A 14,492-nucleotide genomic window follows, 5' to 3' on the forward strand; every position below is an offset into this window, starting at 1 on the left:
AATAATAAGAATTACTGTAGCTGCTTTGAACTAAATTGATTTACCCCAGAAACAGCCTTCCTAGCACAAACTACTTTGAAAAATGTAAATCTAACAATTAAATGTAAATTTAATCTTGTCAAAGGACTTGCTTTGCTGATAGATTGGCCAAGTGTGGACTAATCCCCATCATGTAAAACTGTTAGAATGCCATGGCTTTGTTGAGTACAGAGCGGTCAAGATTCTTGTCACCTAGAATGATGGGATAACACCTATGAAGGATAACTGTCTTCAATCAATTACAGTTCTTGTAGGAAGCCAAGAGAATAGTAGATGAAGGAGACTCATAGGTTTCTGTATACATGAACTTTCAGAAGGGCTTTGTTGAAGTCCCTCACTAGTGGCTGTGATAGATTAGGAACTGGTGAAGAGGTAGAAAACAAAGGACAGATTAGTAGTGGGATGCATCATGGGTCAATAGGAGGACCAACTAATTAGAAGAGGGCACAAACATAAAGGAGGCAAAGTTGCAGACAATTATTTACATTATTCAAGAATATAATTTCAGAGGGATTGAGAAAGCTAGATACTGGGAAACAGGGTTTATGGAATTCAGTATGTACTGGAAGGAATAATTAGAACTCTACATAAATGCTGATGTATTCTAAAAAACAGCTGTCTACTCAGGAAGAAAATGTGGGTGTCACTGTGGACAGCTCAATGTGCTGTGAGAAGGGGCAGGGAAAGGGCTAGCTGAGAAAAGAAAAAAGGAAACTACGTTATTAAGGGCTATTAAGAAAGAGAATGGATAATCATTCTGCCATTATATAAATCCAGAGCATGCCCTCACCTGGAGCACTGGGTTGCATTCTGATCACACCGTCTCACATCAGATGAAGCAGAAATAGAAAAAGGTCCACAGAATGGTAATAGTAGTGATTAGAAGCATGAAAAGATATTAATGTTTGATACGGTTAGGACCACTTAGTTTAGACAGCAAATACAAAAGAGCTACAGAAAATAATAGAGCACAGAAGTCAGGCACCCTTTCTTATTTACCTTGGTAATTCAAGAACAAGGAGGACCGCATGTAGTCAAAAACCCACAAACTTAAATCTGATAAAATGATTTTTTTTTAAAAACCAACACCACAATTAGCCTGTGCAACCTGTAACCACCAGATATTATGGAATCAAGGTTCCAAAAGCAGACTGGACGGCTATACTAATTTGAATATATACAATTACATTTCCAGACAAAAGACAATGACATATCCTTAACTATGCCAAGTAGAGACATCGCAAGTGAACTAACATCTAAACTGCATAATCCCAATAAAGCTGCATGCAAATACAACTAATGGTAAAAGCACAGTCTTCTGAGGTCTTTTTCATTCTTACATCTATAGTGCAACACTTTGTGCACATACAAGTGTGGCCATGTCACTCACCATCTAATCAAAAGGCACCAGCTCTCTGAACAATCCATTTATAAAATTAATGAGGTATACAGCCGTAGAACATGTACGTTAAGCTCTAAGTTAACAAAACTTTTCTTTTAAGACAACTCTCATTCAGGAAACGTCTATAGTACACTGAATATAAAATGAATGCTATCAATGGCAGATTTTACCATCACTCCACTCTGCTTTCTCTACCTTACACTTACATTTCAGCATAGCTGCCTTCAGACATTTCCATAAGACCAACTTTTTAAAAAAAGCACGCAATACTTATGACTTTCCAAGACCTCCGTGACTTCTGCAGCGGCCCATGCGGCTGGCCTGGGAGCATGAGAGCTACAGAACCGGAGCCCGGGGCGGAGGGGAGGCAGCACGTGGAGCTAGAGCTGGAGGGCACCGCTTCCCCAGCCCCACCAATGCTCCCCACCCAAGCACCCACGGCACCCCCTCAAGGCCGCTTCCCCGGGCACCCGCGGCGCACACACACATCCAGTTTTAGTCAGGGGTATATAGTAAAAGTCATGAACAGGTCATGGGCCGTGAAATTTTGTTTACTGCCAGTGACCTGTCCATGACTTTTACTAAAAATACCCGTGACAAAAACGTAACCTTACTTATGGCTACATTATATGTTGTATTGCAAATATACTGGGACAGAGTAAATGTTTTTGTTGTAATTTTTATGAGTTAATATCTTGTTTGAGAACTGCAAATTTAAACTCACTTTCCTGGCTTTTAAATGTTTGCTCTTCTGCTTGTTGGTTTTGGGGGTTAATTATTTTTTCAAAACCCAAACATTCTTGAAAAGCTAATATACACTTAAAATCACAGGCTGCACTGGCAACATTAATTCTAGCATAAAGAATTTTGTCTGGAAATTTCCCTTTTAAAAAAAATTAAACACCCTTAACTTGTGACCTTGGAGAGCAGGGAGATCGGACATTTCCCCCACAAGGTCTGCAGAAGGAGAGGACACTCACTTCTGCTCACCTCATAAAATCAGCAGAAGAAGAGAGAGCTCTGTAAGGGATGAGCAGGTGAGGGGATCCCTTGCTAGGAACATACGGTTTGCAAGAAGGGGAGAACAAGGGGATTGTGGGGGCATTCCTCCTCCCTTCCAGTGGATCTTCTAGGGATGAAAGGACTAAGCATTAAAATGACCACCTGAATACTAATGAATCCCTGTAATTTTAAGATGTAATTCCAGAATCCTTGTCCACCTCAATTCAAATCTACTATGAAACCCTATTTCAGCTTCAGAACTAATCTAACCTATGCCTTTGTTCACAGATATTAAAGTGGGCCAAGATCAGGGTAATGATAAAAAGCCAAATGACAAGTGTTATTGGTGGGCAGTAGGGATTACTGCCATCAATATTTCATGTTGATTTATATCTTTAAAAACCCTCCACATATTGTGCATAATACTATTTGACGTAACCATGTGTTCCTATTGCTCCTATCTCATCTTAAATTTGATTTTAAGATTTAAGGGACATGGGCTGTATTTTACTACCTGTTTGTAAACTGCCAAACGCTACGGGTCCTCTGGTTACTAATGCAACATAGACAGATAATAGCAGTGGAAGCGACAGCAGCAGTGATGATAGCTCAGCTGCAACTTCAACTCTGGCACAGATACCACCACACCATAATTTGACACAATAAAATTGTAGGGCATCTCTGCCTTCATACTTTAGGACAAATTATAAACCACCAGAACAGGACTGAAACTTTCCCCATAGGCGTGGTATTGCCTACTTGAGGGTTTTAAACCTTATTCTGAAGCATCTGGTACTGGCCAGAAGCTGAATTAAATGGACCATTCATCTAATCCTGTATGACAACTCCTGCTGTATGCTCCTGTGACTGAATGCCTGTTCAATACATTTTGTTAAAAACTGTTTCACACGCAGTGTTGTTCTAGGTAAGCTAAGGCAAGAACCGAAATGTGTTTCAATCATACCACTTAGCTCTTGTCGACTTGCTCGTGTGCTATCAAGCTGAGACCAAAGCTGTTTGATTTCTTCTTGTGATCGAGTTTTTAATTCTTCATATGTGGCCTGAAGTTTCTCCATCTACGAAAGATGCATTAAGAATTATGTATTTTTTTAGTTTTAATAGCTGCCTATTTTCATGTCTTAGAAACAGCTAAGCTACTAATGGGTGGAAATGCTATAGTACCATCCAGACCCTGGGTTCACAGCAGAGGCTGGTGGAGACACTGAAACACCTAACTCCTCTAAGAACCTCCCTCTAATTGAAACAAATGAGGGAGCCATCCGCTTATGTCACGACTGGTGAGACTATGAATGTGGTGAACAAAATAACTGAGAAAAATATAGGAATCAGTAACTGAAACTATATTAAATAAGAACTATGGTAAAGATTTGATTAAATTGCAGGAAAGGCCACATCAGGAGATCTAGCAATGTGTTATATAAAGTTAAGTCCAGCTTAAAAACTATGAATACTATTCTAATATTGATTTGTTTCATGCTCTTAAATTTGATATAAAAAACAACAAAAAACATACATCATGCTACATATCCCCTTAAAAAAAAAAATCTAAATTTTAAATACCGAAGAGTGGCCCACATTATTTAATAACACTTGTGGCTCCTAAATACTATGCCACTTACCTAATTCATACCAAACATTCAAAACAAAAAATCTTATTAACCTCCTGCTGCATCTCCTGTTCTCTTTCCTTGCTTTTCCTTTTCAGGTTTTCTAGACATTGGTCATGTTCCGTCTGCAGCTGTTCACGTAGTTTTGTAATTGCCATCTGGTGTTCGTTCTCCAGGTTTTTACATTTCACTACAAAACAAAGTTAGTGCTGTTACATTACTAGATTAAACTTTTTTTTCTTGTGAACTACCTAATGCAACATCAGTTTTGTGACTAATTAAAGCACAAAATTATGAATCCAGGCCAATAAGCTAATAGGCTAGCTAACTGTAAGTTTAAGGCATTTTCTATCTAGGTTAATAACTGACAGGGCCATTACAACCTTGTGAAAGGCACTAACTGGCTAGCTCAGCACAGGCACTTATACCACAGTAATGAGCACGCTAAGAACTGTAACAGTAAAGAAATGCAGGAGGTGGAAACTTGGAATTTCCACACAGAGCCTTATGGTCCACTGTGTGAAATGCCATCAGCAGGTGGTGTGGTCCTGAGGGAGGACACCAGAGGCGGCTACCTGAAGACAAAACATGTAAGAGACAATGCCATAATAAACAGCAGCAGCCTTAAATGCACAGGGAACACATTTCTCCAGAGAACCTCCCATTCACAATGTTGCTGGCAGCCAGGACTGGAAGGGCAAGGAGAAATAGTTGGCTATGGCACTGGAAAACACTTCTGCTACCAGCACAAACAGTTGCAGAAGAAGGAATGCAGACAAGGACAGATAAGGGCAGATGCACTCACCTCAAATAGATAGGAGCACTTGGAAGATTCATGGCAGCTGGAGTCAATCCCACCACATAAGTGAGCTCTCCCTAAGCAAAATGGACCTGCCACCTGCTTCTCCTCAGCAGACCTTTGCTCTGTCACAGAGAGGGAACCCTGCCTGCAAGTCACTCCCACCCAGCCACAATGCAGTGACAGAAATGATTCTGTCACATACAGATAGCTGGACTGTGCACTCTGGGGGAACAAGTAAAAAATCAACAGGAGACTGGGGAGGAAGAGACTCATAGGTAGGTTCCTTCACAGCAGCCAGAGAACTGCTAGCAGGATAGTAAAAGCATCCAATGCTATGCATGGGTAACGGGATGGAGCTTATATCTCAAGGCTGGTTTTGCTGCATTCCAGCTGGCACAAAGTTCCCCAGTGCCAGGTACCCTGAAGCCAGCTTTCCATTTATTTGAAATAGTTGCCATTTCCCCTGGCTCTCACCTACGAGGTACCTCAGAGGACATATGGCTCCTAAACCAACTGGCCAGCTCTGCCCCCTTCACTTCCAGCTATGCCTCTTGCTGATAGAATTCTCCAAAGGCAAGGGCTTCAGGAGCCCTTCACACTCCCGTTTCAGACTCCTAAAAGCAGCAAAACTTTTCACACGTGGTCATTTATTCATCCTGGCCCTCACTTTTCTGAGTAGCGAGGCTTTCAGTTACTCTGCTGAAGGTAACTTTTGAGACAATTATTTTAAAGAATTGCCAAAATCTATCATACGTCCATATTGTTAAGATCCAAACAGGAGTCTGGCTGTTCAGAATACCATCTGGAAATCTTTAAATCAGGCAAAACACTCACTGAAATTAATGGAAGTTTTGCCTAATTAAGACACTCAGAGACTATCATAGACTTTAATGTCAGAAGGAACCATCATGATCATCTAGTCCAGGAGTTCTCAAACATCATTGCAACCCCCTTCTGACAACAAAAATTACTATACGACCCCAAGAGAGTGGACCACAGCCTGAGCCTGCCTGAGCCCCAGCACCCTGGGCAGGGGGACCAAAGCCGAAGCCCGAGCCCAAGGGCTTCAGCCCCAGTTCCAACCTGAGCCCTGCCACCCAGGGCTGAAGCTCTCGGGCTTCGGCTTCAGCCCCCGGTAGTGGGGCTTGGGATTCAGCTTTGCTCCCAAGCCCCAGCAAGTCTAAGCCAACCCTGGCGACCCCATTAAAATGGGATCACAACCCACAGTTTGAGAACCGCTGATCTAGTCTGACCTGTTGCACCTCGCAGGCCATAGAGCCTCAACCACCCACTCCTGTAATAGACCCATAATCTCTGGCTGAATTTCTGAAGTCCTGAAATTTTGATTTAAGGACTTCTAACTACAGAGAATCCGCAATTTACTCTAATTCAAAAGCACAAATGACTCGTGCCCCATGCTGAAGGATTCAGCCCTCAATTGACAGCAAAATTGTAGCTTGCAGTCTTGTTGTAGCTATGTTGGTCCCAGGATGAGAGAGACACAATGTGGGTGAGATAATATCTTTTATTAGACCAAATTCTGTAAATTGTAGGCACTTACCTTTTTTATATTTGTGGGGAAAATGCATTCTGGGTTTTCATCTTAAGTTTGCTACAATTATAACTACACACTAGCCAATGTGGCTTATCAGCCTTTATATTTAAGATGCAGTCACTTTGTAACTGCTAATTTCTGAACAATTACAGGTCATTGGCATGGTTCTAATTGCAAATGTTAAAATTGAAACATTATTGCTGTTTTATATGCACTGTACAACTCCTAAAGTTACTCTGGCCAGCTTTAATCCCTCACAATAAATATCTTGCAACAAAGCTAATGCTTTCCAAAGCGTAACACTTACTTTCCACCTGCTCTTTTTTAAGAGACAGACTCTTCAGCTCCTCTTTAACTCTTTCTAGTTCCAATTTCAGAGTTTTCTGCAGTTCACCCATTTCAGTCTGATGTTTTTCAGATAGCTCCTCACGGATGTTTTTTAAACGTGTTTCGGTCTTCAGTGCCCAGTCTCCTTTAAGAGTCTAACAGAACAAGATAGGTGCATTAGTAAAGCAGTTGAGAGTAATTTTTTTCTGCTTCTTTTTATTTTATATCGCATTTATTTGCCCTTTCAAAAATGTTATAATAGAAAAGGGAAGAGATCATAGCAGCTTTGATTTATAGTACAGTTTAATCTTGTCCAGTATACAGTATGGAACTTATACCTCCAGGGTCTGGATGTGTTTCTTTTCCATTTCCAATTCTATTTTCTTCCTCTCATCTGCAAAATAAAATTCTGTTTACTAAACAAACTAGTAAGAAACATTGGGGTCTAATGACATTTTAAAATACGGAAAGACCTACTTTATTTTAAACATCACATTCAAGGCATGAATTAGGAGGTACATAGCAGTATGATGTACCACCATCTCTCTCAAAACTGCTCTCTTATATGCCAGAGTGTCAGCTCTTATTTTATAGGAATAAGTGTCTAGCTTGTTTCAGTTGCAAAGAAAACCATGGAGATGTAAATTTAGTGTAACTGGTCCAGCAATGTTTGCCCAAGTCTGCAGAGAGCATGACACCATTAGAGAGGTGTAAACTGCCCCATTCATTTCAGTAGTGTTAACTTAGATGCCCAATAATAACATTTCAGATGCCAACATTGCTAACTACTTCACTGTGCAAAGAATGCAAGAAAGAGGAGGGAGAATCATATTGCAAAGATCTGCACAAATTTACTGAAAGTGGCATCTTATTTTAACCGGGGGGGGGGGGGGGGGGGGGAGGGTAGTAATCCCATTTCCCTTCATCAAAAAGGAGCCAGAGTGCAGCAGTGCATCTGAGCTGCTCCAAAGGAGCTCAGCGGACGGAGCACACAGATATATGCAAACTTCATTTGGGGGGAGGGGACAGCCCAAGGAGTTCAAAGAACACTCATGATCATATTTTGAATGTCTGCATGATGCATGCAAGGGGCATACTGAGGTTTCAAGTGGATGGGGCTTATTTTGTCAGCAGAACTTGGGAGAGAACACTTACTGTCCCCCCTCAATTCTACCCCTGATCAAAATAATATTTCAAGCTGCTACTCACATGTCATAAGCCTATGTGACCAAAAAACAAGCATTGTGTGTGGAAGGGAAGTGGAAATAGTCTTCATCTTCCTTTTACTATCTAGCAGCCAGAGCCACTACATAGCTCAAGTTTCCATTACAAATTTGATTTCAACCCTTGCACCCGCCACCTCCCCCTCCGAAACGTACAGTGTGTAAAAACTTGCTGAGAGAGATTTTTTTCTAGCAAATTTGAAGTAAATGTGGAACACATTATCTAATTTATCACATTATCAAATTTTAAAAATAGACTTGTTCAGAGTCTTAAAAATCTAAAAAAGAGAAACAGTTTACTGAACTCATCTAGTAGAGATCTAGTGCATAGGACCAAAGTTTAATTGATAAAACCAATTTAAAGAGCTATATACATTTTACATATCATTATCAGAATGGGTCAGTGGAAGTTGCAAAGCTAATTTCGGCTCATCAGTAGCTCCAGAGACAGGAACAGAAGCAGAAGACAGCAACTAGTGAGAAAAAGTACCTCACGCTCTGAGTTTCCTACACAGAGCATGATGCTATTTTTTTGGATCACTACCTGAAGGCCGCTTTCCCCCCCAAGATCTCTATACCCCCTCCCAACCACATCCCATTCCTCAGCTCTTTGCATAGCATCTCCTATGGTCTAAAGGAAAAGAGGGAGAGAAACTGGAGAAAGCAGAGGGCTTGAAGGGAGGATACTGGATGATTTTCCCTTCCCTCCTTCACGCTGGCCTCCTGAAGTCTCCAGCAAGTGAGACCCAACAGCAAACCTGAAGAGGATTGTCAGCCTCCTTCCACCACCACTTTCAGCAGTCTTAGCATCAAAGGCCGAGGAACAATCTTAGACTTGTTAAAGATTAAAAGAGAGAGTCCTAAGGCTCTGAGAGGCTGACCACTAGCCTCATAAGCTTCACATGGGGATGGGAGTCCTAGCAAGCAGCTAAGGCCAAAGGAGGCACTTCTCAGCAGAAGTACCCTAAGACACACTGGAGGTGTGTGAGAGATATGTTATGCAAACTTTTTCGAAAGAAGAAATCAATATTTCACTCTCACTCTGCCCAGTGAAGATGCACTTGTCCTCAAACAAGTCTCATGCATCACCTGTACCCAAAAAAACAGTTGAGGAAAGGGCACAGACTTCAACCCTGACACATACTGAAATTCCACAATGCAGAAGTCTCCCTTCACTATAAGCATAAGGGACTGCTTCATAAACTGAGGGGGGGAAAGAGAGAGAGAGAGAGAGAAATCAGCCTCCTCAATATTCTCTGATGGCACCTGTAGGCCTCAGCTGTTTCCACGAATTGAGACAGCTGCCTGTTGGCTCTCAAACAAATTGTCGTTGCAGTTCAAAGAAGGCAATGACTTGCTCAAGGAGTCATCGTCTGTGTCAAGATGCACCAGAGTGGCATGTAGAAGCACGAAGAGCAAAACCTCAATGCAATTTCAGCAATTCCAACAGTCTAGCTTGATGGTGTTGAAACAGTCATGTAGAATGTTTCACCAAACCTACACCAAGGGCAGCACTGATACAGATTTGTAACTCATCTGGGACTCTTGACTCTGGCTCTCCAGCTGAAGCTTTCAGTACCGTCCAGGTAGACGTCTCACTTAATTTCCAGGTATTGGGAGGGAAAGCCAGGAGAATCTTCAGGTACTTGCTCCAAAAACACAACAATGAACCTGGTGCTGACTCAAGGTAAGGCAAAAGCTTATGTGGTACAACTGGTAACAGCAGCTGGCACCAACCAAAGTCTGATCTGGAGCAAAGCATAAGAGTTGAAATTCAAAGTTAAAGACACAGATGATCCTAATACTAAGTGTGAGAACACCAAGAGTTTCAGAAATAAATATTGAAGAGGACAGATGACTGAAGAACCAGTTGTTTAAAAGTATATTTCTGGTAGAATAAAGGTTGACAAGATGACAAAATGTGATGCAGCAATCTAGGAGGTCATCTTCTCTGAAGATGTTTAGAAAGAAACGGCTGATTGACTGGAGCACCAGTCTACAGGGATGACATAAGATGATTATGCTAGAACCAATGAGTTTAGAAACCTGAGTTTGGAGAAGGCCTTCAACCTATGATGCAGGAAGGGATAGCTCAGTGGTTGAGCATTGGCCTACTAAACTCAGGGTTGTGAGTTCAATCCTTGAGGGGGCTATTTGGGGCAAAAATCTGTCTGGGGATTGGTCCTGCTTTGAGCAGGGGGTTGGACTTGATGACCTCCTGAGGTCCCTTCCAACCCTGATATTCTACTAAAAATTTTTTGGGGGGGAGGGATAGCCCAGTGGTTTGAGCATTGGCCTGCTAAACCCAGGGGTGTGAGTTCAATCCTTGAGGGGGCCATTTAGGGAGCTGGGGCAAAAATCTGTCTGGGGATTGGTTCTGCTTTGAGCAGGGGGTTGGACTAGATGACCTCCTGAGGTCCCTTCCAACCCTATGATTCTACGAATGGGCAACTATCACAGCTATATCTTTGGAAATCAAGGCTTTATATCCGAGGCAGGCCTAAATCCCTTGAACATATAATGCCTGACCCTGTCCCTACTGCAGTCAATGCCAGTTTTCACAGATTTCAACAGGGACAAGAACAGGCCATAGGACAGACCAAAAAGAGGCTATGTTTACACTATGGGGCATAGAGTGGTCCAGCTACGGGGCTGTAGCTATACTGTCATAGCCCCATAGTGTAGATGCAGAAATGAGGTTTTTGTGTCGCTGTAAGAACACTACCTTCCTAACCGACAGTAGCTGTGTCGCTCATTCTTCAAGTCGACCTGGCTGCATCTACAACAGGGGTTAGGTTGGCATAGCTATGACGTTCAGGTGTGTGGATTTTTCACATCCCTGAGCATCACAGTAATGCCAACATAAATTTTAAATGTAGACCAGGCCTGAGAATCTCCCCATCAGAAATTGTGGGGCAATCAAATGCTCAGCAGTTGCATAATCAGCCCCCTAACTCCCAAGTTCATAATACCTAGTTCTTGTTGATGTTTCAGTGCAATTTCTTCTTTTTCCTTCAGATGTTGTTCATTAATATGTTCCAACTCAAACTGATGTCGGCTCTGTAGAATTGCTACTTCCTGAGCACGCTTATCATTGAGCATCTCCCGTAACTCCACAAGGGCAGTTTCCTTCTCCTTTCTCAAGTTAGACTGCATCAACTCCAACTGGGATGTGTGCATATTAGTTAGACTTAGTCGTAAACCTTCCAACTCAAGATTGTGCAGTGTCTACAGTGGGAAAGCGAAAAACATGGTTTAAGTGAAATATATTACCATTTTTCTATACCAGTTTCAATTATATACACACACCTCTATATTTATTGCTAGTCTGTTATTTTCATATAAAACATATTCATGGCTGGAAGTGGAATAGCAGAAAAACCAGATTCTAGTTCTCATCTGGCTTGCAGAAGCTTTTTATTAATGAGTACAGTCTTTACTATCTCTCCTTCCAGTAGTAAAGTATGTTTGATATTATATCCAAACTGTTTGCCTTTTCTTTCTCTTAAGATTATCTGCTGATAGGGAATGCCTGCCAGCAATCCGCCTCCCTGCAGCATCTTCAGAAAGGTATGAAATGTAAAAAGGAAATTGCAAAAATGCACAGTATTATTGTCTATAGCATTGCTGCAAATTTCCACTTTTACCCTTTGAGTCCATCACAGTGCATCATATCTCACAAAGCTGTCACTGGCTATCATTTGATACTATGGTAGAGTGAATAACCAATATCAGAAGTGTTGAGATAGAAACAATGATGTAAATATACATTTCTCTTGTGCTGCTCATTGATTCAGTTCTGACCTATCAGTTAGCAGTAGCAGCAACTAAACTTTACAATGGATTATAAAGTTTCTATTCTACATATATACAAATACTTATAGCCAATATTTAGGGATTAGACACAAAAGTAATTGTATCCTATGTATTCCTAGAATTAATGGGTGTTTAAAAATGGATTAAATATTTAGAGAGAAGGGAATTTAGGCCTGCCAAATAACATCAATGGGGCTACTCACATGCGTATAATTATATATGCGTGTAGCAGCTTGCAAGATCAGGGCCTCCACTTGTAAATTCAAGTAACATCATTACAATCTTATCCGATACAGAGTCAATAAATATGTAACAATTAAAAGGTCCATGGACTCTTTAGAGGGATATTTGGAGTAATATTTAATATTTAAATTCAGAGTTTACCTAGTGTAGACTCAATAACAAACTGTAAAACCCATGAGAAGGGATGTGACACACTGACAAAAATACACTCAGTATACACATCGCAGTAAAGTTGTGTGTGATGGATTACCTTCATGCAATTCATAAGACCTGGCTGAAGCAAGACTAAGTTTCAGTTTGATTTTCTGCCATACTTTACAATTCCCAATATTGCAGCACATACAACCACTATTCCATATTTCTAGAGGTCTAGCAACACTAGAGACTGGTGTTACCTTGCACTAGAATTTTGTGCAAACCTAACATGCAAAAAAAAATAATAATAATAAAAATGCATATCTATTGATTAGAACACCAAAAAGGCATATTAGCCTCTTATTCTTTGTCTGCCTCTCTCCATTCCCAGAAGTTACTGCAGATCCTTATTTATATTTATGAAGATAAGCAAGCTTCTTCCCTTCACAAATTGTCTAAATTTTGTCAATTTTCTAAAGAATAAGTGGTAAGATTGAAGACATTGGAGACCCTTCCATAGAAGATGGTATCTGCAGTCCTCTTAGCATAACAATCCCTATTGATTCTTCAAATGTAGTCTTTACGATAGCACAAGGCATTCCTCCAAAGACGGCTTATTTTGTTAGAAAAACGGCTCCTCTTTGCAAGCGAATTAACTGTAAATTGTGACAGCCAGGAAATTTGCCTAAATAATTACTGTGCATACATACTGTACCTGTGACTGGAGCTGAGCATGCTGCATCTCTGTTTTATGTGTACCTTCCATTTGTTGCTGAAGTTCATCCAACAGTTGCTGCTGTTCCTTAATTAGTTCAGCACGTAGCTCTTTCATTTCATCTTCATGTTTAATAATTAGTTCAGTAATTTCACGATCATGTTCTCTTTCATGAACCTGGAGAGAAGAACACTGTGACGCTCTGTACCTCGGGGGGAACACCCTACATTCCTCATGTTCATCTTTATAAAATGATTGTGTGGTATGCAATGCAAAGTTTGTCATGTTGGGTGTCTTCGGAAGGCTCATGATGCACTGAGCACTGTTATTACAGTATTATAGTAATGTTATAGGTTATAATTTCATGTATGTAGTTAGGGGGCTGAAAATGTATCCTCATGGCTCAAAATAAGCCCAGGCAAAAACTCTCTGAGAGCAGAGAGGCACTTCACACCTCATCAGGACAGGTATGGGACAAACCCAGCCCAGCCTCACAGGAACAAAGGACGCAAGCCTAGGCAGCAACAAAAGAATCTGTTAGACTCTGGAGGGAGTCACCTCCCCTTCCTTTGGTGAGTTTGGAACTGCGATGAGGTAATGCTCACCTGACTGGGGGGGGGAGGGGGGAGCCAAGAGGGAAGAAAGGGCATGATAAAAGGGAAAGACACTTGCCATGGTCTTCCCCTCTCTTCCACCTACATCTACAGACACCGCACCAAGCGACTGAAGCGCTGATCAAAGGGGAGAACCTGGCTGTAGAGCAACCAGCCAGCCTGTGGTGAGAAGCAGCTAAATTTGTAAGGACACTGAAAGTGTTAAGATCCGCTTAGAATGCGTTTTGCTTTTATTTCATTTGACCAAATCTGACTTGTTATGTTTTGACTTATAATCACTTTAGTTAATAAATTTGTTTGTTTATTCTACCTGAAGCAGTGTGTTTGGTTTGAAGTGTTTCAGAGGCTCCCTTGAGATGACAAACCCGGTACATATCAATTTCTTTGTTAAATTGATGAACTCATAGAAGCTTGCAGCATCCAGCAGGCATAACTGGACACTGCAAGACAGAGGTTCCTAGGGTTGTGTCTGGGACTGGAGGTATTGGCTAGTGTCATTCAACTGCACAATCCAAGGAGCAGCTTACATGCCAGAGGCTGTCCATGAACAGACCAGGAGCGGGGATTCTCACAGCAGAGCAGGGTAAGGCTGGCTCCCAGATTCAAGGACTGGAGTGACCTAGCAGATTACCAGTCCAGATAAAACCAGAGGGGAACGTCACAAATACAGCACAGAATTTTTACTGGATTGTGGACATTTTGCACTTTTGTCCTTCCAGCATTAACAAGCCATTAGGACAGTAGTCTCAAAGTCAACAAAACTATCTTTACTCTTGCAAAACCCCATGTTGATTTTCCGTCTCTGAAGAAATCAGACATGCAGAATCTTTCTAAAATAAGCCTGTTACAAAAAAATACCTTTTTAATTAATCCAATCTGTTCTTTTCGTTCCTCCTCCAAGTTCTGCTGTTTTTCCACCTTCTCTTTTATTTCTGCATTTAGCTCTTCTATCTGAAAAGAAGGATGCATTTTTTTGAAATTACCATTTACC

The 14,492-nt window shown here is 41.2% G+C and overlaps 1 protein-coding gene across 1 annotated transcript in view; it reads right to left on the minus strand.

Moving 5' to 3' along the window:
- The window catches only part of PCNT (pericentrin), a 251,434-nt gene that overhangs the window by 150,187 nt on the left and 86,755 nt on the right, over nt 1–14,492 (minus strand). Inside the window, exons 8-14 of the mRNA XM_065413237.1 lie at nt 14,360–14,452; nt 12,888–13,064; nt 10,951–11,206; nt 7,094–7,149; nt 6,736–6,910; nt 4,125–4,261; nt 3,408–3,519 (exon numbers count right to left, since the gene is read on the minus strand). Coding sequence (XP_065269309.1) covers nt 3,408–3,519; nt 4,125–4,261; nt 6,736–6,910; nt 7,094–7,149; nt 10,951–11,206; nt 12,888–13,064; nt 14,360–14,452 — 1,006 coding nt within the window. The remainder of the gene's footprint in view (nt 1–3,407; nt 3,520–4,124; nt 4,262–6,735; nt 6,911–7,093; nt 7,150–10,950; nt 11,207–12,887; nt 13,065–14,359; nt 14,453–14,492) is intronic.

The sequence above is a fragment of the Emys orbicularis genome, chromosome 11 (genome assembly GCF_028017835.1).
Source record: "Emys orbicularis isolate rEmyOrb1 chromosome 11, rEmyOrb1.hap1, whole genome shotgun sequence".
Lineage (NCBI taxonomy): Eukaryota > Metazoa > Chordata > Testudines > Emydidae > Emys > Emys orbicularis.